Source organism: Girardinichthys multiradiatus, chromosome 8, assembly GCF_021462225.1.
Source record: "Girardinichthys multiradiatus isolate DD_20200921_A chromosome 8, DD_fGirMul_XY1, whole genome shotgun sequence".
In the NCBI taxonomy this organism is placed as follows: domain Eukaryota; kingdom Metazoa; phylum Chordata; class Actinopteri; order Cyprinodontiformes; family Goodeidae; genus Girardinichthys; species Girardinichthys multiradiatus.
The window spans coordinates 18,679,838-18,704,208 of record NC_061801.1 but is presented as its reverse complement, the minus strand read 5'-3'; the positions used below and the strand labels follow the sequence as shown (position 1 = coordinate 18,704,208).

Genomic DNA, 24,371 nt, shown 5'->3' with positions numbered 1-24,371 from the left:
AGTGCCACAGGCTGATTGCCTCCATGCCACGCCGCATTGAAGCAGTCATTTCTGCAAAAGGATTCCCGACCAAGTATTGAGTGCATAACTGTACATGATTATTTGAAGGTTGACGTTTTTTGTATTAAAAACACTTTTCTTTTATTGGTCGGATGAAATATGCTAATTTTGTGAGATAAGAATTTTGGGTTTTCATGAGCTGTATGCCACAATCATCCGTATTAAGACAATAAAAGACCTGAAATATTTCAGTTAGTGTGCAATAAATCTAAAATATATGAATGTTAAATTTTCATCATTACATTATGGAAAATAATGAACTTTATCACAATATGCTAATATTATGAGAAGGACCTGTATATTGTCGGCATTACACAAACTTAAAGTAAAAACAAAATAAAACCAAAAGATGTATAAAAGTAGGTATGACATTAACAAAGACTCTTGTCAACCCAAGTAGATTTAACCTGACAATGCAGGAGAAGGTGGTCTGTAACTCCACAGAGCTTTGGTTGATTCTCCACAACTGTACAACCTTGTCCTGAGAGCACGTAGCAAGCAAACCCTGGTCACTGCTCCAGGAACAACTTGACACCTTTACAGAAAAAAAGCAAATAAAGTTTCTGTTTTTAAGTCACAATAATAAAATTAGAAAAATCTGCTACTTCCAATCAAGTTAGAAATGCACCACTACAAATTATTGGCATGTCAGGGTACACTTTTGTAATGATTAGAAGATATAATAATGCAGCTAACTTCAAAACAAACAAACCCCAATCCAGAAGACAAGCAAAAAGAAGCAGTTCATTTAGCTTACCTTGTTGTAATGCCCCTCAAGTCTCTTCAGGGGACACTTGCGCAGATCACCAGCCAGGTCACTGTATGTTTGGGGCCGATTTGGACTTTCTTTCCCTGCAGAGGCCAAGGCCTTCACCAGCTGCTGTGCTGCCCATTGTCGGTATTTGCTGGTAAGTCGTGCAGAAAGGACACATGCTGCCAAAGCATTTGCTAGCTCCAAAGGGCCCGTTCTGCCACTTAGGTGAGGAGAAGGAGAAGGAGGCAAAGATGAGGAAGCCATCCCTTGGTTACGTCCGTCTAGGCCAAATAGATACATGTGAAAATTATGAATGACACTGTGATTAATTAGCAAATATAATGCAGCCAGTCACAAAGAGAGGCATTACTCACCATTAGTCTCATGTTCAGTTCTATCAAGGCTGGAAGAGTGAATGTTCTTGTCAGTGAGCAGAGACACCAGATGTTGTGTGACCAGGAATGTTGGAGGTGTCTGGTCATTGAGGTCCATCTGTTGCATAGCTGCTTGAGTTGAAGTTGTTAAAGTTGCTCTCTGCTGTGGTTCTGTGATGGCTCCAACGTTCACCCCAGTAGCTGCAGCCATTAGGTCCTGAAAGCAGTAATGTTAAGACAGATGAAATGAAAACTTTTTTGCTTCATGTTTAGCTAGGGGAAGTAGACATAAAAAAAATTGTTTTTATTGCGCCAATATTTAGATAATTCCATATTTTATAGTTGTTCCTAAAGATTTATGACTGTGCAAGTTCCTTGGTTAAACTGCTAATCAGCTAAACTGATAGCCTAACAGGAATTTACCGGGAGAGCAAAGTTTTACACCTTTTTTTTGCAAAGTGTAAAAGTTAATTTAGAAAAAAGAAAAGCTGACAAATGTTTATTAAAGTTTAGTTTCAAAATTACTATTATCTACAATACTGACATAGGAAGAAAATGTGTCTGTGTTTGACTGAACCAAACTAACCTGAGTGCATATCTCCACCAGCTGCTTGTAAGCAGCAACGTTGTGGGAAACCACAGTGCCGATGGCTGAGGTGAGAAAGCTGAAGCAGGTAGATTTGTGGCGCTCCGTCACCAGTCCCCTCACTCCTGGGGCATTGTCCACACAAGTGTGCGCTCTGCCCCCTGCAGCCAAAGTCATCAGGCGCACCAGGATCCGGATGTCTGTGAGTCCCAAAGACTCCAGCCCATTAGACTGGCGGCACACTGATGCGCTGCAAAATGGAAAACAGCATTTAAACTACATGTTAAATAAAGAAAGTGACTAAATACTGTTGTAGCAACATTTACCTTGAGGCAGTCTGAGACAGCGCTCTCATCACCATGCTGTAAGCTAGGAGAATCTGTGCTGTGGAAGTCACTCTTCGTAAGGCTTTTAGTCGGTCATGTGAGTCCCTCAAAGATACCGCCTGCTGCCCAAGGCTCAGGGATGTCTTCTGGTCTACAGCCGCAGTTCCTAAAGTTAAAACATAGCAAAGTAGAAAATGATACATAGTGATTAAACTTTTCCTTACAAATAAAGATCTGAAAAGTGCATTGTGCATCAGGATTTATCCTCCTTGAGTCAATACTTATTAGAGCCACCTTGAGGTATGTCTCTACCAGCTTTGCACATTTAGAGACTGAATTGTTTGACAGTTGTTTTTTGAAGGGGCAGCTCTGGCTGAGTCAGATTGTGCGGAGAGCCTGCAATATATTCCGAGTTATAATTACGTCTGGACTTTGAGAAGACTATTCCAGCTCATTAATGTGGTTTGACCTAAACCATTCCATTGTAACTCTGGATCTGTGTTTTCAAACTGTTGGTTTTGTGTCGCACATAGCATTTAGCTGGTTGGCCCAGAGATTAAATATGCATGCATCCCTTAACAAAGACAAATATTCATAAACAATACCTTTAGAGGCTACCCTTGTGGGACAGGATGAGCTGTAAACTAGAGCTCCAAGAGGATCTGGTTCGGTAAAGACAATTGGATCAGGAACCAGCTTTTTCTCAGTCAGCCCCAGTGGTCTCAGCAGGAGCCCAAAATCCTCCAATCCTGTCAATTTATCTGGGTCATCCTCAGCTTGGTGGCTCATTTCCCATTCATCTGAGCAAACAGAAGCATCATATTAAAGTTTTATCACAAATATTAGAACAATTGTTACTTCTTACTACTTTAGGTGCCTTCATCTTTAGAGGGAATTGGCCCTTCTTACCATCTGAAGTGTTGTCCATTTGGCCAATCAAATCAGAAGTCAGACCTTTGATCCTGCAGCAAAATAACAGCACAACAATGACAATCAGAAAATGTGAGAAAAAGAGTATTAATGGTATTTCTCATACACCAACCGTCTCCCGTACCTTTCATATTTTGAATTTGGATCACTTGCATTAACTGCCAGATACTTCTCCCTGCAGGAGCTGCAGAGGAGGTAGAAGGGGAAATTGGAGCCACACTCCCCTTTGAACCAAACATCCACATAAGCTCCGGTACTGTCGTAGCCCTTGCGGGCAGCACTTTGTCCGCATCCAGGATGTCGTCGCTTTATGTGATTGTTAAATTGCAGGGTGAAGGTGCTGCACAGCTCACATTTCACCATCTGACTGTTCTCTTCTCCAGCCTGATGGAAAGGGAGTATAAAAACGCATGATATTTCCAGTGTATTGAAAACTAATCTAATCTTTTAAATGCATTCAGTACACTGGTGAAATCTAGATTTTGTTTTATCTATGTTTAGTGAAAGAAATATGTTAATGTCACCTCCACAATCTGAAGTGCATCTCTCTCTAAACTGAAGAACGAAGGGGTGAGCATGTCCTCATAAGCCTCTTCATGGTACGGGTCATCCATGTAACTCAGCTCTGACTCTTCCTCAGCAGAGAAAGGATGGAACTCCACATGCTCTGGCCAATCACCAACTGCTGTATGGAGCTGTGGGAGTGGGCTGGGTGACGGCAGGTCTGAATAGATGATTGTTTCACAATAATATGCATGTTATTGGAAACAACTGAGCTTTCACCTTAGATTTGAAATGCATGTTCTTTGTCTGTGCTGCAACTTTAACCTGGTCTTCGGAAAGAGGTCCTCTGTGTAGGTCCCGAGCGCCGCCGCCGTGCGGGAGGAGGTCTGTTCCTAGTGAGGTGGACATCTAAGAAGTTCTCCCTCTCTATCCAGTCAAGTCCTGGTAATAGGCTGTAAACAAAGCAGACCAACTGTATAATGATACTCAAAGGTGCTTGAATAATACAGCAAGTGGAGCAGCTGCTCACCCATTTACAAAACGTATAACATAATTTAGATAAACTAATTATTACCCCCGTCACACTTCTGCATGTCTGCCTCGCATATTTATGAAGATACATGGCTTTGACTGGATAACACTGCATTTCTATCCATCTGTTACTATAGCTAAAAACACAATTGTTTTAAAGATGTTAGATTAGTTAATATCAGCATGTTAACTTAAACATAAACAATTTTTTTTTGTATTTTTAGGAGGATTGTTTCCTATATTTTAAACTCTGCTCCCCCATATTACAACATTAGTAGGCACCCATGCCTCTGCTTATAACTACAACAAATAAATGTAAAAATGACCTGCAAATTATGACTAACTTCTCTAATTTCTCACCTTTCACTTGTTTGGCTTGTGGGCCTTTCAGGACATTGCACCGTCTCTGGTCCATCAGGAGATGGGGTTTCGACTACTCCCTCCAGTCTTGATGACTCAGCTGCCCGCTGGTCATCAGTCAGGGGATGCTCTAGCATCCAACTTGCCAAGACCTCGATGGTTTGAGAATCCAAGTCACCTGCTACATCTTAAAGGGATCACATGGAGGTTGAAATGACAAAAGTTTACAATAAAAAGGTGAATCAAGAAGCGTCTACTTATTACCATCTAAAAACCATGCAGAAGTTTGACAGACGGACACATCTGTTCAGAGAAATATAGTGTGTGGTTTAAGCTGGTGCAAAAGAAGAGGCATTCATGGAAGAAGAGCCTAAAGGAGCTCTAAAAGAGACGGTCTATCGCACTTTTTGTGCAACAGATCAACACACAATGAACACAAAATGTAAAAATCAAAGCACATGAAGCAAACAACTGTCAACGAGTACACTACAAAAGCAGTACCTGCTGCCTCCATGGCCCAGTAGATATGTCTCATAGTGAATCCCATTTCTAGCAAACGACTGGTGACAAACATTTGTGTCCGTTCTGGTGGTTGAGGAGAAAGTAAAAAAGGTACACAAAAAGCAAGAAACAAACCAATCCCACAGCTCCAGTTTGAAATGTACACTATTACTGAATGCAGTTTAAAAAAATATTTTAATTTTACATAACTGTATATTTTCAACAAATTGTACTTGTTCACAAAATATAAAGAGGCTTTTTAAAAATGCTTTACATGTTAGCTGTTTACTTGGCAATTCGGACAAATCCCCTTGTCTGTTGATTATTTCCCATCTTAAAGGGCAAATATTACCATTAATTAGGGACCAAGGTTTAAGCCAAGGATCAACTCAAAGCTGGGGGACAAACAGTGAATGCCACAGTGATGACAGAAAGTTCCTGTCAGGTGCCATCTGCCAGGGCCAGTGACCTTATGCTTGTAAAGTCTTCCTTTTATTATCTCTCTCACAGATTATGTCATTGTATTAAATGTATACCTGCTCTCTCCAAACAATCCCATTTGCATTTGGACTATATAAGCATTTGGACTTCACTTCCAACCACCATGTGTGTAGCAAAGACTTGAAGTGTGTTATTAGGGTCTAAGAACATGTTGGGGGGAAAATGACTGTAGTCAGTCTTACAGGGTTTAAACGGTGGGTGCGACAGATCATGTTTTTGAAACAATGTTGAATGATGGCATAATTTTTGTTTTTTAAAATATTATTTGTTTTGTAAAAGTGATAATATATGCCGTTTAAGATTTGAAACAGAGAGGTTTTCAGACTTTTCTAAAATAGTTCAGAATAACCAAAAATAATTGACAATGACAAAAAAGTGCCATTCAAGCATGTCGGCGTATGCATGCCTTTATGTGTCAAAAGCAGATCAAAACACATGCTGTTTTGAGCAGCAGATTTGCTGTGACCAGTGACTAAACATTTAAGACCATGCAAAAGACAGTTTTCAATTAGTCTCAATTGATCCGCTTTATACCTCATTACAGAGAAGTACATAGGCCAAGCTGATCCTACATGCACAAATGTGTTTCAGTAATGTTAAATCAGGATCCATTTTTTAAAGCTATACTGATTTCCTTTGTTTGTGATATGACCTCCTACCCCTAATCCCTGGACTTGTTCTTACCCAGGCTGCTTCTGGCCTGTGTGTTGCAGGGACCAGGCTCCATGAAGCTGGTCTGCTGCTCTGTGAAGGCATCACACGCAGCAGCGCTCGCAAAGCTGAAGCACGGGGACAGCAAGGGGGGGGCGCTATCCAGGCCAGTAAGTGTAGGGAACCGAGTTAGCAACACGTGCCTAGAAGTGAAGATATAGTATATACAGTAACAACGAAGTGGAAGCTTTAAGTCCTTCACGCCAGCATTTGACATGTCAAACTTACAGAGGTCTAATTTAATCTGCTATACCATTTTAAAGATAGAGAATTAAGTAATGGAAGGTGGTTTCGGTATAAATAGTTGACATTTTAGTCAAGCCTTTTATTTTTGCGCAACATGATTAAGCTTAGAAAATCTCCCTGGCGTCACTTTTAGGACCTTGAATCAGCGCTGAAGCTCTTTGTTTGCTTTAATTGAGAAAAACACTCACTGACATTAGTCAGTTGGCTGGGTTAGAAGAACAAGCAGGTACAGCTACACCCTTGGTTAAAGACAGAGCAGGTACAACCCTTATTTTCTTTAAATTAACAGCACAACCTAACTCACCTACTCCCTGGACCTCAGAATAGCAGCTGCTGCCAAAAGATTCAGGTCTGCAGTGATCAGTAACAATGGAAACCCTAAGTATGCCGTTTGTTTTCTTATAATTTACTGAACAACCAAATTTATGCAAACCCAAGCAAATATTGAACCAAATTAGAATAATTTATTTTTATATTCCATTCTATACTTACTGGAGGAGGCTAATAGGAAGGAAAGGATTGAAATTTTCAAGTCCATCCGCCTGCAGGCTTGTTGGCAAAGAGGATGCTAAGTCGTTACTGGAAGACGAGGCAGAGACTCTGTTTGATTGGCCGAAGATGGCGGTGCCTTCTGAGCCTGCGCTGTACAACGACACTGAGCTGGAGGTTTTGGAGATGGACTGAGAAGACAAGTGGCGCCCTGATTCTGCAAGTAAAGGAGGTGATGCAGTCACAGGAAGTCTTGGTTAACTTTGGGAAAAATTTGTAATTGTGATAAACACATACAAATTCTAACTTTAGAGAAAAACTTGAAAGCATATAAGAGGACTTCTAAAAAAAAAAAAAAAGGGGGTTAATATTTAAAATATTGCTGACTTCATGTTTTTAAATATTTACCAAATTTACAACAGCCATATTCAGTCAATTAGAATATGTGCTCCAATGAGGCTTGTTTGTCAGAACCTTCTGAAACTACCAATTTAAGCGGGTATTAAACATACTTTTCATTAAGCCCACATACATTTCTGTATAACATTTTGTTACTGGTCTTAAGTAATATGTTAATCTTAAATGTTGTGTTTTCATTAGCTGTAACTGGAAAATCATCAAAATTCCAGAAATAAAGGCTTAAAGCTTCAGACTGTGTGTAATTGATCTATATAATGTGTTTCACGTAGAGAATTGAGTTACTGAAATGAATGAAATTTCAATAATATTTTAATGTACTTAAAATATGCTGTATATTCCAACCTTTGTGATTATTGGCCTCCATAGTAAAGCTGTGTAAAAAGTCTTAAAATAAACTTTAATTGCAGTAGCCTAACCTAACATTGAAAATTGTATTAATATGAAATCATGCCCAACACAATTATTGGCACCCATGCTGTCAATACTTTCTACAACCACATTTTAAGGACAGGATGCATTTTTCTAATGGCCCAATATTGACCTGTGTTCAGTTTTCTTGCAGAGTCCACCAGATTATTTTTTAAATGTCTCAGTATTTTAAAGTTCATGACCCCATGAACTCTAACAAGGTTTTCAGTGTCTCTGGAAGAAAAACAGTCCCACGGCATCACAAATCTTCACTTAACAGTTGTTTGCTTTACACCAGACTCTGTTGGAGTGTTTGTTGTAGAAAACAAGCAGCTAGCATCTAATTATCGCTATGGGGACTTGATGATCCCCAAGATGCCACTATTGCAGTTGTATGGCAGTGAGTTTTGGAGAAATTTTTACCTCCCCTATCATTTTCCTCACTTCTCTAACTACAGATGTTTGTAAGTTTCAGGAGGTACAACAATATATTTGTAATATGTTTTGCCTTATGAAGATTAACACACATCTGCCTTATTTTAATGAGATGTTCTCTTGTCTTTACAATTTTGAAGACTCACTAAGCTTCTGTGTCAGTCACATTTGCATTCTAGGTAAAATAAAGTAATAGATTACTAATAAAATGTTTGTAGACACTCTGATCAACTTAAAAAACAAAGTAACAAGAGATCTCTTTCTAATTAAAATTACTCAAATTAAAAGGTAAGATTTGTAATTTCTATTTGAGATTTTATGGCTTTTTGCACATTACCAGTAATAGTACAGGGTAATGTTGGTGAATAATGTTAAATACATCTTTGTTAGACTTTTGACAGCCAATCACTGCACTAAACTAGGAAATAAAAGTATAAAATGAAATCAATTAAATAGGCAAAATGTGTTTCCCAACGAACAAACATCCATCTAGATACCTTTGCGCTCTTTGTCGTCCTGCAGTCTGCCCAGCGCTCCTTTATAGATCATGACTTGAGCTCTCTCTAAATCAGCAAGAGACACAGTCTGCTTTATAGGATAGGGCCTTACAGCCCACTTCACCATGCTCTGCACTACATACTGCAGCACTGATCGAAGCTCAGCATCTTCGTCCCATTGTTCACATTTAGCCTTGGCCTGGTCAGGGATGGGGCTGTGCAGAGGAATCGAGGGGGAACTTGGAGGATCATGCTTGGACGCTAGCAGCAAATCTGATAGCTTCTCGCAGGTGAAAAAAACAGTTAGGCATTTTAGGCCTCCAATAAGCAGATATGAGACCCTGACTGCTCTCATTTCAAGTGCAAAGGCATCCATTTTTAAAGTCTGAGATGCTTGAATAGGTTGCGCAAAGCAGGACAACTCCTCGGAGTCAGCTGTCTGTGTAGAAGGCCTTGGAGATGGAAAGGAATCTGTCCCAACCTTCGGCTCTTTCAACTTCTTCCTTTCATTTTCAGACAGCCGTGTTCCACTATCTGAAAAATCTTCATTCAGGTAGCACTGTTTCTCTTCCTCCTTTAGTAATTCCTCAGAGTATTTCCTTCTGGGAGGTAGGTACGCCCCCTGCCAACCGTCTTCCTCCAGTACCCTCATCAAACATATCAAATCCAACAACACAGAAGGCTTGACTCCTCCGAGGCGCGAGACATCACAGCAGGATACGTCACATGGCTCCAGTGAGATGATCGGAGCGTCACTGGGTGACCAAGAATTCATGGAGCTTAGTTAAAAGGAACGATTGGAAGAAGCCACAGATACAGCATGGAGTGACACCAGGACGAATTCAACGTGGATTAATGATTCAGGAATGAGGAGGAAGAAGCAAGGAGAAAGTAAGATCAGGGTTGAAATGATGAAGATAAAGTAAAATGTTACAGAAATAACAGATAGAATGAAAAATGCAAAGTACACACGCTAAAAGGACCAAGATGAGAAAAAAACTGCTTGGTGAGAACAAGTATTAAAACAAACACATGTAAAGACACTTAATCATGAGGATAAAGGAGTGTATTTTTATAACACCTGACAGAAAGATCTGTTTCCTCCCATTGAAGCTTAGCCAGAGAGCTTCCTTTTTTCAAGACCCCAAGCATAATGGCCCTGCGACCGCTTGGCTTGTGCAGGCACAGACCCCCAGCACGGAGGCCACTGTCAACCCCTCCAATCACAGCCAGCGCCGGCCACACTTCGGTGCACAGAGCAGTCAGCTTGGCCTCCGACAGGGTCTGGCGATGGCCCGCGGGTTTCTTGGCTTCTTCACCAGACACGTCTTTGTCTTCTTTATTCTCTTCTGTCTCAGTGTGTGGGGTGGTGAGGCCTGTAGGACGATATGATATGGTAAAAATTAAATCAGCTTGTGGGCATTGGTGGTATTACACTTTAACACACATTTCAGTTTTAAAATTGCTGTATACAAGTCGAATACGCACCTAAGGAGGACAGTTTCTGATCCCATGTAAATAATCAGTTTGTTGGTGTATAGTCAGTGATGTTATATTTGCAAGATCCTCTCACAGACAGCGTTATCTAATTTGAGGTCTATTTTCATGTGTTTGGCTTGCAAAACCATATTGCAGACATTCCTTTGCTGATCTGATAAGTCTAAGTGTTCCCTATTGATTTTGCTGCCGTTCCAAATAAGTCCGTGTCATGTGACCTGCTCTGCATGCTGTGCTCAGATCTTGTAAGCTGTATAAAAATATCCTTACCAGAAGCAAGAGAGGAGATTCTTTACAACTAAAAGGTAGTATAGACCCAGATATACATTTATAAATAAATAATAGAGATGTACACGTTTCAGATGATGCATTGTGAGAACTTTATAGTAGCATTTTTGCCTAGATAACCCTGGGTTGATTCAGCATATTAACCTGCCCTCCAGGAACTCCAAAATATATGTTGCTGTCAATAAAACTAGAAAAGACTGAGATGAGTGAAATGCTGTATATTAATACTAATACTAATGTGGGCAATGTGATGCTGAATAAATGTAGTGTGCTGATTTTCAGCACATTAAAGTTACTGCAGTGGAATGTCAAACTGGGATTCGGTATCAGCAAACATATTCTTAAATGAGTCAGGCCTTCATGCTGCCAAAAAAAATAAATAAAGGAACCCTTAATTAAAAAAAGGAAAAAACTACAATGAAAGTAAAAATATATTAAAACCAAAAAAAACATACAATCTTGTTGCTAAAGGATTTAGAAAAATATATCTGCTGCAGCACAAACTGTTTGCTTCAGAGACAAAGCTTTTCTGAGGAGCAAATCAATATCGACTAAAATAAAAAAATAAAAAATAAATGTATCAATTTTAAGTTTTGTTTATGTACATAACCTCTAGCTGATGGCAGAAGAAGCACTTTTTCAAATCTGCATAAAAAGTCAAACATCCTTGTGTGAATTTTTTTCCTTGTATCTGAATAACTGATGGAGCTGATGCAACAGTAAAGGAAACAGATTTTAGACATCAGGTTTCACTTTCTGAGTTTTATATCTTGTCTAAGATAGTTACTGCATTGCTCTTTAAGTCTTATTTCCAGTGGTGCCTTTGTCTCTTTGTTAAGAATTGAAAAGTTGGTTCAAACAATTACTAATATTCTTGCATTTACATTGTTTGTGGCAGCTAAAAAGACTTTGCAAACTTTGAGATTAACCACCTTTCTGGCAGGATGGATACAATTTCAATAAAGCAGAGTAAATAACACCTGACTGTGTGCCTAACCTAAGCCTTTAAAGCTTCCTGCGTCATCTTCTTTCAGGATGGCACCAATGAGCTCCAAGTGGGAATGAATATGTTGGTTAATGTGGGAGGACCATTGATCGCACTGATGGAGCCGACGTAGGAGCTGCACTGTTGACTCCAGCAGCACGGTGGTCCGAGGGCTGCAGAGAGGCTCTCCAGGCAGAAGATTACTGGGCATGCCTCTCATTTGTAGGTCACGCAGAGCCACCTGTGATCAACACAGAAATACTGAGAACTTTTGTTGCTACAAATTTGTATTTAGCTCGATATAAAAATACTGACATTTTTATCATTCCCTATAAAAGAGCAGGTCGTTTGTGTAACCTTAAAAATAGATTTTATCACATTTGATTTAGACTTATTCACTATTTGACAAATTTCAAAAGTAAGTAGTTTTTATAGTTTACTAATACCCAACCGTAATAAAATGTGGCTATAATACTCCATTAAATAACATCTACAATCTAAACAGGGATCAGAACCGCAATCAATGGAAACAGTGCAATATAAATGTAGGAGCCATTATAAATAATGACATAATAATAATAATACTAATAATGTATAAATTAGATTTTCAGGGGAGGAATGCCAACTCAAGTTTTATGTGTTTTCGTATACAAATTTCTTAATAACACACAGCACAATATCCTGTAATAGTCAGGAACCAGGTCTAGAGGTCCAAAAAGGTAAAAAAATAAATAAATAGGCCAAAGCCCAATGAAAACATTAAAGGACCTTCAGGACACCAGCCGCCTATTGATCAAGATCAATTTAAAGGATTACAAGCAAGTTTGGCTCCTTAGAAGTATGAAGAAATTTGCACAGGACTGCAGATGATTAAGTTATACAGCTTAGCTAAGACAATGCATTTTATGCATTATGAAATGACATAGAATCATTAATCTTTTGGTTATCTACCCACACAAGGGGCCAGTCTTAGGCTAAAGTGTGTATGTTCAGAGGGGGCTGTCCACAGTACTAGGTTTTAAAGATGTTGCCGAGTCTATTAAATACCTTCTCTCCAGGATTACTGCTGTAGAACAAAACACAAGGGTACAGTTCAGAGGCAACTACGCCCTCAAATGCCAGCTTTGGCTCCTACAAAACAAGTTACAAAAGCGCAGCAGTAAATAAACAAACTTGGAAAAGAAATCAGTCAAAAGTAAGGTATGTACACAGAATTATTATATAAAACCTTATCATTCTTTGCAAAAGATATAGTATGGGCTTCCATATCCAGGATGCAGGTGATGGTGTCACCCTGGGTGAAGGAAGGAAGCGTACGGACCAGCTCCCCTCCATGGTACAGGTTGCCACTGTAAGCCCGGTACAACCACATGTCAGTGGTGGTATGGTGGTTGTGATCTCTGACTGGCCAGCGTGAAACACCAATACATGTGCCCTCATTCCCTCTGTTCTCTTTGGTAATGTAAAACTGCAGATGCAGAACAGATGAAACGTAGTGATAAACATCTCCAAGGTAAAATCTACTCACTGATCAGTTAAAGATTCACTGTTCAAATTAGGATTTTTTTTTTTTTTTTACCTTCCAAATGAAACATCCAGAGGTAATCCCAGTGGTTGCAAGGCCGTAACCTTTTCCAACTGAACCATGGGACAGGATGTTCCCACTCTCCAAAGAACAGCAGACTATCTTGTCTGGGTCAAAGGAAAAATCTCCAATGGGGATACATTCATCAAAGCTGCCAGGACTCTGCAGACGGATGTGTCAGATACAAAGTAAAACAACATATACTATGAAAGAAAGAATGCACATGGCTTTAAATTAATAAATACTATCATTTAGAAAACATTTCAAATCATATTCACTCCTTTAAAGAGTGCAAGTAAGTAAAATAAACTGCGAAGGGCATATTGTTCTATTATAAGCAAAAAAATAAGCCATTATCAACAAAACAATTTAATTGCATTAAGCAGTTTCATTACAAAACATGGAATCACTGAACAAATATAAAAAAGAAACACTGATAACTGTACTAAACACTAATCAAATTGAATTCACAAGGTTTTGTTGGTTACAGAGAACTATCGTGTAAATAAGTGAACAGTGATAAGAAAAAAATAAATTTTTATTAGATACACATAAACAACTAAAGCTTTCCTCTCTGTTTACTGTCTATGAAAGTAGTAGTCATTTGTAGAGCAGACTACAACCAAACAAACTGCTTTCTAAATGTAATAATAGTGTTTATACCACTGGCTCTTTTTCAACCGTCTCTTCATAGTTTCTCTCCGTTTGTGGTTCCTCCCACATATAAACGGACAAAAGCTGAAAGAGTTGTTCAACAATCTAAAAGACAAAACGGGGTAAAAGAAGCAGTCCACATCATTACTTATAGTAACATGCAATAAACACACATCTATAAACTATTCCTCGGGAGCTAATCTTAATTTAACACACCTGCTGAATCTGAACTGGCTCAGAACAAGCAGGTAAAAGTCTTTCCAAAACATGGAAGGCCAGGAGCTTAGTGCGGAGATTCTGGAAGCATGGAGATCCTAAAAAGGAAAGAGAGGAGGTATGATGCACTGCAACCAATATCCATTCTAGTTCATATTCTTACCATCTTTTAATGTCCTACCTGAAGAGCACTTGGGTGAAATAATGGCCATGAGTGGTTCGATCCATTTAACAAAGGTAGAAAGTCTTTTCATTACTCTCAATGACAATACTCTCCGCAGAAACACTAACAAATCCGCCAGCTGAGATTCAGTCACCTTACTGCTTTCTACTGAAAACAAAGCAAAAATGCCCAAATAGGGTCATATTGAAAGCATGTGATCTGTGGCTGAAACAAATATAGAAGAATCTCTTTACTAGCTCTGATTTGCCATACCAAGTTTTGCACTCCTGCTATTGGCATCCAGATCGGCTCCCCCGGCTGCTAATCTCTCTGCTATCTGTTGCTGATGGAGCTTTTGCAGGATGTTTAAAAGCTGCTCACACATCACCTCCATTAGAGCGTGGGATACTTCCAAAGGCAGAAAATCCTCACAGGAGCTATGAATTCAAGTGAAATAAAGAAAAAGCAAAATTAAAGATGAATACCAGTAACCCTTTAAGAAAAGTTTTCAGTCTTCACAGTCTGACCTTGCAGCTACAGTCAGTATCTGAAGCAAGCGGGCACAGGCTAGTTTGACTGCCCCGCTGAGGAGCATCGAACCAGAAGTAGAAGCCGCCAACCAGCCCTGGTTCATCAAAGCACAGCTGTTGTTGGTCAACATGGAGAGGATTTCCAGGATGTCACATTGGATAATCAGCACCAGATCCACAGGTTGGTAACAGAAGTTCAGTGCAAACATGGTGGCAAGGAGGAGGTGCTGGGACAACCCTGCAATGGACAGGAGAATATAAAACAAAGCAGGCTTCAAGATCTGCTCCTAGATGTGAAAACTCTTTAATGAAAGTCTGTTGTGACACTTTAATGATTGATCTGAGGGAGTCAGATTTTAAATATTTGCTTTTGGTATCATCATATTTTAAAATTGCCCTGAAAAGCACAAAGTTTGGCTAATAACACAAAGCTTATTTTCATTACCAATAAAATTAAAGCAAGTAGTGACTACTAGTTACACCTAAACAACAGTTATATTCAATTTTTGACAAACAATGGTAGATGTATGCAGGGCTTCTATTCATCCTCCCTTCTTGCACTCTGTGACTCATAAACATGTACAGGTATAAATGCTTGTTGGACTTGTTGGAATTACAGTGAAGGTTAAGAGATAAAGAAAGACATACATGTGCTTGACAGCTGAACGTATAAAGCTATTAATGTAGTGAGACACATTGATGTGATGTTATGGGTGGAGAAAAGCTGATGAGCAAGACAACTGAGTTAAAAAAACAGCCTCAGAGAAGAATAAGGCACCGAGCCACCATTCTATAATAAACAGCTCACTACTGAGTAAAACAATATTTTTGCCAGTAAACCTGCACTGATCTGTGTTTTTTGTACTAAATAGTTTTTTTTATATATATACAGTCGTAATAAAAGTCAGAATAAAAGTACGTTTTGAAAATAACAACCTTTAAGCAGGTTTAATACATACCTTTCATTAAACACAGATTTCAGTGTTAAAAATGTTTTCTGTAATGTTTTGTAATGTAAAATGTTTTTTTTTATATTAACTGTATTGTCATTAGCTGTAAGCAGAAAATCATTATAATTATGTTATATGATATAATGTTATAAAGGCTTATAACATCAGTCCATGTGTAATTAATCTATATACAGGTCCTTCTCAAAAAATTAGCATATTGTGATAAAGTTCATTATTTTCCATAATGTCATGATGAAAATTTAACATTCATATATTTTAGATTCATTGCACACTAACTGAAATATTTCAGGTCCTTTATTGTCTTAATACGGATGATTTTGGCGTACAGCTCATGAAAACCCAAAATTTCTATTTTTAATACAAAAAACATCAACCTTCAAATAATCATGTACAGTTATGCACTCAATACTTGGTCGGGAATCCTTTTGCAGAAATTACTGCTTCAATGCGGCGTGGCATGGAGGCAATCAGCCTGTGGCACTGAGGTCTTATGGAGGCCCAGGATGCTTCGATAGCGGCCTTTAGCTCATCCAGAGTGTTGGGTCTTGAGTCTCTCAACGTTCTCTTCACAATATCCCACAGATTCTCTATGGGGTTCAGGTCAGGAGAGTTGGCAGGCCAATTGAGCACAGTGATACCATGGTCAGTAAACCATTTACCAGTGGTTTTGGCACTGTGAGCAGGTGCCAGGTCGTGCTGAAAAATGAAATCTTCATCTCCATAAAGCTTTTCAGCAGATGGAAGCATGAAGTGCTCCAAAATCTCCTGATAGCTAGCTGCATTGACCCTGCCCTTGATAAAACACAGTGGACCAACACCAGCAGCTGACACGGCACCCCAGACCATCACTGACTGTGGGTACTTGACACTGGACTTCTGGCATTTTGGCATTTTCTTCTCCCCAGTCTTCCTCCAGACTCTGGCACCTTGATTTCTGAATAACATGCAGAATTTGCTTTCATCCGAAAAAAGTACTTTGGACCACTGAGCAACAGTCCAGTGCTGCTTCTCTGTAGCCCAGGTCTGGGGAATGCGGCACCTGTAGCCCATTTCCTGCACATGCCTGTGCACGGTGGCTCTGGATGTTTCTACTCCAGACTCAGTCCACTGCTTCCGCAGGTCCCCCAAGGTCTGGAATCGGCCCTTCTCCACAATCTTCCTCAGGGTCCGGTCACCTCTTCTCGTTGTGCAGCGTTTTCTGCCACACCTTTTCCTTCCCACAGACTTCCCACTGAGGTGCCTTGATACAGCACTCTGGGAACAGCCTATTCGTTCAGAAATTTCTTTCTGTGTCTTACCCTCTTGCTTGAGGGTGTCAATAGTGGCCTTCTGGACAGCAGTCAGGTCGGCAGTCTTACCCATGATTGGGGTTTTGAGTGATGAACCAGGCTGGGAGTTTTAAAGGCCTCAGGAATCTTTTGCAGGTGTTTAGAGTTAACTCGTTGATTCAGATGATTAGGTTCATAGCTCGTTTAGAGACCCTTTTAATGATATGCTAATTTTGTGAGATAGGAATTTTGGGTTTTCATGAGCTGTATGCCAAAATCATCCGTATTAAGACAATAAAAGACCTGAAATATTTCAGTTAGTGTGCAATGAATCTAAAATATATGAATGTTAAATTTTCATCATGACATTATGGAAAATAATGAACTTTATCACAATATGCTAATTTTTTGAGAAGGACCTGTAATGTGTTATTGAAGTAAATAAACGTTTTAATAATACTGTAATTTATTGAATATGAATGTATTTTATTTTACTTTAGTCCTAAACAATAAAAGGCTGATGTGCAGACTATTTTTATGTTATTTTTATATATATTTTATAGTTTTAGCAAATTGCAGTGGTTACTTAATTGTTACCTTAAATTTAAAAAAAAAACACTTTGACACAGCAAAAACTGAAAAGTGAAAGAAAATTCAAAAGAAATTTGTACATTTTTATACTTTTATATTCTTTAGCCAGATTGTTCCCAGGACTTGAAAATAAATATTCTTTCTTAAAAAGGGGGGTTGGTCTTAAATGTTTGAGAAAAACTGATTTACACTTTTTCCTTTAAGAAAAATAAATATGGCATTGTAATGGGAAAAAAAAAGGTTTTTTACTTGAATTAAAGAATATACAGTCAACATGTGACTTGATATGTTTCCACTTACCTGAATTATAATATGTTTACGCTCTAAATATAGCAATATCTAATTCAACCAAGCAGATGGGACAGATGACTACTCGATCGCATTTTTGTTCGGTGACAGAATATTAAAGGAGGAGCATGGCAGCTGACAAACACATGATTGTGAGATGGAGGAAATGCAAGGAATACACATTCGATCACTTGAGATTTAAATGCAGTAAGTGAAAATAAACAGATGAAAATAAATGTTATTTCTTTCTGTTAAGGTCTAATCACATTTTAATGCATGCCTGTTATTATTACAATCATTAAAATCACTACTACTGCTGTTATTATTTAGTTATTGAAAACACTATATTGAATACCTGGATGGTCCTTTTCAAACTGGACTTTCATTCTGAGGACATGCACCACTTGCTGGTAAAAGGTGTGGGCTGCAGCTTTTAGTGCTCTCTTTGTCTCCATGGAAGCTGCATTAGTCCCACACTAGATTGACATAAGACAGAAATTTAGGTTAAATATTGCATTACTTAAGCAAATCCCAGGACATCCTAAACAAGCATAATGTTTACGATGGTTGGATTACAGACTGTACCATGTAATGCTGGGTCTCATAATTGGCTCCTAAGTGAGATCCAATGATTTGTGTTCCCAATGCAAAACATCCAGACAGAAACTGGAGCTGCACAGTCTGCAGCAAAGAAGGAACGTGTGGGGGGACTGAGGATCGAGTGTTCTTCTCTTCCATCTTAGACAGGAAGGTTGAGATTTGACACAAGGCCTCCAGACGCATCTGATCAGAAAAACAGAGTTAGGATTTACCTGAAACTTACGATCTTAACAGCACTTTAGGCCTACATCAGCCCCCACATGTGGGAAAATGTATCCTTAATTTGTAACCGTGTGGGTGTGTGAATGTAAATACTGCAAGTAAATATAGCAGAACAACATGGAAACAGGCTGGCTACCTTTAAGCATCACAGATAGACATAATTACCACAAAACAGCATTCACTGGTGTTTATATTGTCACAAAGAAAAAATAATTTCAGTTACCTCAGCTCGCTGTTGCTGGTGCAGTATGGCTAAAGTGAGGGATTTCGGATCCGCCTGCCCACAGCTCTGTATTCCAGGCAAGGTTGGTGAAGAAGGTAGGAGAGCCAAGCCTCCACAGCTGAACTGAAACACCTGGTGAAGAATAGGCAAAGTGTTGTCGCTGCTGCGGGACATGGAGCCAACTGGGCTGATGCACTGCCGTAAGCGATCCCAAGCTTCTTTCATTATCCCCAAGGAACACAGAGGTAAGCCTGAAGGGGACAGAACAATAGAATGTACAATATTTCTACCAAACGTTTATGTCCACTCATCATGGTTATGAATGTTATTAATTTGGGGCTTTTAACAAAGATGTAGTCGTGTAGCTTTTAAAACAAGAGTAGAATGCACATGCATGTATGTGGATTTCCTCAAATCTGCACAAAGTCAAAATTATACATAGAGACTCATACTTATAAATACACCTCTGCTAATATTTGGTTAAAAGTAGCTTGGCAAGCTGCAGAGAAACCTCAAGTTTTTTGAAGCCACCAACAAGGTTTGGCATAATTCCTCCTGGACTTGAGCTCATTTAAATTGGTTGGTTTTTCGCAAAAGACCTTATACATTTTCAAGAAGGTTTAAGTCAGGCTGTTCCAGGAGCTTCATGTTAGCCATCTGATCCATCCTGAAACCAGTTTTGGTATGTGTTCAGGATCATTGTCCTATTGAAAACACCTAATTGTTCAGGCTGTGTATTTGAGGTAAACCAAAAAAACTGAAGTGGTCCTCTCATAGTAGTCTTCATTACTCCACCCAGTTTGTGCAATACCCCTGTACCCCTCACTATTATGCTATCACCGTCATGCTTGACAATCAGCACAGTGTTCTTAGATCTGAAAGCCAAACGTATTTTATGACCTTGTGTCAAATCAGCTCAATCATTGTCTGGTCTGACCATAAAACCTTTCTCCAGAAGGCATTTGGTTTGTAAGCAGCTGCAATTGTTTTATTTTTTCACATGTTCAGTCTGGGGATTGTTTCTTGGTCAGCACCATCTCAGTCAATGCTGATGTTAAAACTCACAGCTTCACTGTGGACACTGACACTTTACTCTCTTCTAGTTTATGGCATGCTTGGTTGTTTCGCTGTTGTTTCTTGAACATCCTAACCAATTTCTTTTCATCTGAGTTGGACTGCTTGGGTCAGATGGTTGAAATATGACACAATTGGGTGTTCCAACAGGACAATGATCTGCAACAAATATAGAAAGTTGCTTTGAATGGATAATTAAGCTCCAGGCTTGACCCCAACCTCAATCTTATGGAAATTTATGAATGACATTTAACATTTGGCTCCAACATTCTGGTGTATGTGATATTAAAATAAGTACCAATTTCTCCATCTCATATTCGCTGGACATGATTTTATAATATCAAATGCTTTATAAGATAAATGTTTGTGTCTTAATCTCATTGTGTTTTACAAGAAATCACACATTACTAATTCACAATCCAAGCTTAGAATAAACGACACTGTCTGACGACACCTCCTGTAAATAAATATTATTTCAATAAAACCATGTTCAGACTTAAAGTTTCTCCACTCACCCATTTTATTTGCAGAAGATCCAGGGGAGTTTTTGGACAGGTCAAACTAAATCAGACGAAAATAACAAACAGAAATAATAAGACAGAGAGATCAGACGATCGAGGGAGAAGATTTCCTGCAGCAGTTTACCTGCTTTCTTCCAGTAAGAGCTACTGTAAACGACTCTGAGGATAACTTCCTGAAGGAGAGAGGGATGATGCAAATGCTTAGTTATCAGATAAATATTAAAAACAACCAAACACACACTGCACAGTGCAAACTCTACATTGCAGCAGCGATCCCAGCTTGATTATTTTCTCCTTCACTGGGTTCTACCCAAGCAGGCCTGACTCCCAGTAGAAGGAAGAGGCATCGAGATATCACAAGCTGACAGGCAGCAGGAAACGACAGGCCTTCATCTGATTCACTACGATTTTCCCACTGTTGTTTGGGATCCGGCTGTCTCTCTGGATTGACGGGGTTCTCCATGCTGCTGGGGAGAGTGGAAGTGCCAAATGACTCATAGACCGTCACATTCTGCTGCACTTGCATGGCTTCCCGTGTGGCCATGAATGATTCCAGGACTTCTGCAAAGGAGAAACACTCAAGATTAAGATGTGTTGTGATCAATATCAGATACACATGCAGGTGAGTGTCTTTCAGTACAGGAAAAAGAGCAAAACATTATTAATAGACAGAAATAAAAATTTCTGACCTGACAGGTACATACGACTGCTAGTAAATCTTTCATTTTCTGTCAGTTCTTCATGGTTGTGGTTTCCTGTCGGTGTTGGGGGTACTTGCACTTCCCGGTTACAGTAACCTACTGCCTGCTGCTCATGATCCTTTCCTACTTCTTCCGTGGACATGCAGGGTTCTTGACTGTCAACATCAGGACTTTGGGGAGACTGGGAGCTCTGCATTATGCAGGGAAAAAAAATTGACATTTTTTTAGGATTTTAAAGATTTTAAAATAGTTTATATTTTTAGGTGTTGCATTTTTGGTAATGTTACCTGTTTGGTTGTGTCTTGCCTCACAGACATTTTTGGAGCATTTTTAAAAGCCAAAAGAGAGCTTCTGAGCTTAAAAACTGTTTCATAGACCTCAAACAGCATCTCAGATGGTTCATCTCTGTTTCAATAAAAACAGATAAATTGAGACTGTTGACAGCACTTCAAACAGTGGTTATAATACATTAATAATAGGGATGTCCTAATCCGATCCCAAGTATCAGATTGGAGTTCTGAACAAGACCGTTAAAAATGACAAGTATCAGAGTCCCTGACTGAACTCAATTATCCATCCCTGATTTTGGTGTACTTTCTGTGATATCATTTCAATTGTGCATATGGTGCATGTGGCCCCTGTAGATCTCTGTATATGTCACGTGAGCTGCGAAGTGTACTGTACTCAAGATATCCCCCAGAGCTCTCGGTATGATAGTAAAAACTAGGCAAAGAGCAAATAAAACCCTAGTTATTGAATTTAATAACGTTTAAAAGAGGCCCCAAGTTTATGAACAGCAGAACAAACTTTTTGGAGGTTTTATCTGCTAACTGATAGCTGAACCACACTGAAATATGTTACGAACCAAATTATAATTCATATCAACAATTCACATTATACCAGGGAGTAAACATGCTAAGGTTAGAGGAGCACTCCAGAAAACTGCTACTTGTAAAAACATCCTCAGCAGGAGAAGGACGTGAGTTCAGGGAACACTGTAGATGTCTGTGTTGAGTCAGATAAACACTCATGATTGAAATCTGACTGGGGAATTAATTACCATATCATAATTAAGAATTCATATTCATTATTGAGAATCAAAAGGCGGTTGTTAGAGCATTAAAATGCAAAAAGAAAATTACACAAGCAAGAGAAAAAACAAACAGTTGACAAATGATTGAAAACGGTATCAAAGTCAAACAGTCTTAGGATCAGTAGTGTATCTTTAGAAACAAAGGATAAAACTATCAGCGTTTTAATTGATGAACTATCTGAAGATTAGAGCTGCTTTTCTGTCATGGGACAACTTAATATGCTGTTCTACAGAGTCTCCAGATGGGACAAAATATCTGCCACTGTCAACAACTGCAAACACAGCAGCATCTGGACACTGATGAGTGAGTTCAGTGCTACAAAATCAGTGTGTTATTTTACTGCAGTTTAAAGCTATCGTGTTTTAAAAACATACAGTTAAACCAGATGTTAACATACATTGTATAAAAGGACACAATGAATAGTTTCTCACAATCTGACATTAAATCAGTGCAAACCTTTTAAACTTGTTTTATGTCAGTTAAGATTACCAACAGTATTTCAACTTGCCAGAATAATGTGTTTTTAAGATATTTTTTATTACCTTCTTTAAAGTTATAAGATCACAAATAGGACTCCTGCTATTCCTTTAAACAATCAGGACAAACCCAGATGATGATGTCATGGCTTTGTAAGCTTTTGGGAGGTTAATTCACATCCTTTATCTAAAATGGAGGCATACCTGTGGATGTATTTTAACACCACACATTTCCTTATGCGACATCATGGAAAAAAATATAAAAATAAATTGTGTAAGATATGAGGAGGCCCTTATATTAGTCCAATAGAAAATGTGTGGTCAGAGCTAAAAAGGTATGTGCGATAATGGTGGCCCAGAAATAAATAAAAATTCCCTCTCTCATTATTCTTACATTTACCAAATGAAGATAACTTTGGTAATGCTACCTGACCTAAAGAAGGAAAGGTTTAGTCTGATTTATTGTCAGACATTGAGAAAGAAATTATTTTTTTAAAATTGGTTTGCAGGCCATCATTCAATGATCAGACTGAGACCCTGCATCAGCAAATCCCTAATCTGAAATAGTTCTGATCAATACTGGGGGACATCGTTAATGTTCATTTATCACATGAGAAATTCTGTTTGGTAAGTACTTCAATTTACAGTATGTGGACCACTACTACTTAAGGTTTTTTCAGTATACTGTATGAGGACTACTGCTAATGTTATTCACCTGTCCTGCCAGCAGGCCTCATTCTGCAGCCCAGTGTGTTTAAGGAGAGCAGCAAGACTGCAGCGGCAGACGATTGGCAGCAGGTAATCCTCTGAAGAACCTCCATTCTCCCATTCTGCTTTCATAGAAAACACAACTGAGTTGCAAAAAAGTCACAAAATGAAACAATCAAAATCATTCCTAGCATACAATTATATTTATAAAGAGACACACAAGTCAGAGTACCTTTGCTGAGAGCATACTCCTCCATCTTCCACCACAAGACACCTGCAAGTCCCCTGGTGGAGCCCAGGGCCAGTTCCAGCAAAGTCCTGGTGTCCTCAGTTAGACTTAGCTCTGTCTGTTGGGCATCACTGTTCCCCAGTAACATGACCTCAGTTAGCCAAGCCATGGTAGAGTCTACAGGAGACCATATCACTTAACTCATTAATGAAAACAACACCTCACATGAACATTTACAGCTGACTTTCTCAGTGGCATGAAGATTTAATGGACATCTGCAAGAGTTAAGGACATCATTCAATGCATCCCTTAAGCCTGATTATATAAGAGGTCCATCACGTAAAGTAAGCAGACCTGCTTCCTCTCTTCTGTGAGGTCCCACCACTATTGTCAGCACTCATCTCCATTCACTTTCTGTAACACCCTGTTTTTCTATGATTTTTAAGCTGAAATGTTTGTTTTGTTGCCAGATTATAGAGACATACATATAAGAAATGCTGAAATAACATCTGTTCTTCACAGATAATGTGTTTGAAAAACGGAAGAATAAGCTCTGTAACTTCCTACCAAGCTGTTCAAAGTTCATCTCCAGACCATTCCTCAAGAGAATGTTCGATAACCACGTCTCTGATATTTTCTCATGGAGTGAAGGCGGCGGACCTTGCAGCATACCGCCAAGGCAGCGTCCAGCCGCCAACGCAACAGACCGCTCCAGGTCCAGTATCCAAACCCATCTGTACTCCTCCTCCTCCTCCTCCTGCTGCTGCTCCTTTCCAAGAGTTGGAAAGGAATCTTCACTTTTATCTATAAGACAATCCCTTTTATTATTAAACTAGATGTATGTATTTTAACTG

At 39.1% G+C, this 24,371-nt stretch overlaps 1 protein-coding gene across 1 annotated transcript in view; it reads right to left on the bottom strand.

Annotated features, from left to right (window-relative positions):
* Positions 1-24,371, bottom strand: part of LOC124872543 (probable E3 ubiquitin-protein ligase HERC1) — a 61,261-nt gene that overhangs the window by 17,979 nt on the left and 18,911 nt on the right. Inside the window, exons 19-54 of the mRNA XM_047372670.1 lie at positions 24,085-24,321; positions 23,521-23,694; positions 23,296-23,431; positions 21,298-21,415; positions 20,999-21,200; positions 20,570-20,870; positions 20,434-20,482; positions 20,304-20,349; positions 18,715-18,965; positions 18,255-18,452; positions 18,025-18,145; positions 14,549-14,789; positions 14,295-14,458; positions 14,040-14,189; positions 13,859-13,956; positions 13,652-13,747; positions 12,983-13,150; positions 12,632-12,871; positions 12,451-12,534; positions 11,416-11,644; positions 9,715-10,009; positions 8,634-9,388; positions 6,877-7,090; positions 6,112-6,281; positions 4,927-5,010; positions 4,426-4,612; positions 3,859-3,986; positions 3,555-3,754; positions 3,155-3,414; positions 3,010-3,062; positions 2,706-2,900; positions 2,101-2,266; positions 1,775-2,024; positions 1,189-1,405; positions 818-1,095; positions 468-595 (exon numbers count right to left, since the gene is read on the bottom strand). Coding sequence (XP_047228626.1) covers positions 468-595; positions 818-1,095; positions 1,189-1,405; positions 1,775-2,024; positions 2,101-2,266; positions 2,706-2,900; positions 3,010-3,062; positions 3,155-3,414; positions 3,555-3,754; positions 3,859-3,986; positions 4,426-4,612; positions 4,927-5,010; positions 6,112-6,281; positions 6,877-7,090; positions 8,634-9,388; positions 9,715-10,009; positions 11,416-11,644; positions 12,451-12,534; positions 12,632-12,871; positions 12,983-13,150; positions 13,652-13,747; positions 13,859-13,956; positions 14,040-14,189; positions 14,295-14,458; positions 14,549-14,789; positions 18,025-18,145; positions 18,255-18,452; positions 18,715-18,965; positions 20,304-20,349; positions 20,434-20,482; positions 20,570-20,870; positions 20,999-21,200; positions 21,298-21,415; positions 23,296-23,431; positions 23,521-23,694; positions 24,085-24,321 — 6,883 coding nt within the window. The remainder of the gene's footprint in view (positions 1-467; positions 596-817; positions 1,096-1,188; positions 1,406-1,774; positions 2,025-2,100; positions 2,267-2,705; positions 2,901-3,009; positions 3,063-3,154; positions 3,415-3,554; positions 3,755-3,858; positions 3,987-4,425; positions 4,613-4,926; positions 5,011-6,111; positions 6,282-6,876; positions 7,091-8,633; positions 9,389-9,714; positions 10,010-11,415; positions 11,645-12,450; positions 12,535-12,631; positions 12,872-12,982; positions 13,151-13,651; positions 13,748-13,858; positions 13,957-14,039; positions 14,190-14,294; positions 14,459-14,548; positions 14,790-18,024; positions 18,146-18,254; positions 18,453-18,714; positions 18,966-20,303; positions 20,350-20,433; positions 20,483-20,569; positions 20,871-20,998; positions 21,201-21,297; positions 21,416-23,295; positions 23,432-23,520; positions 23,695-24,084; positions 24,322-24,371) is intronic.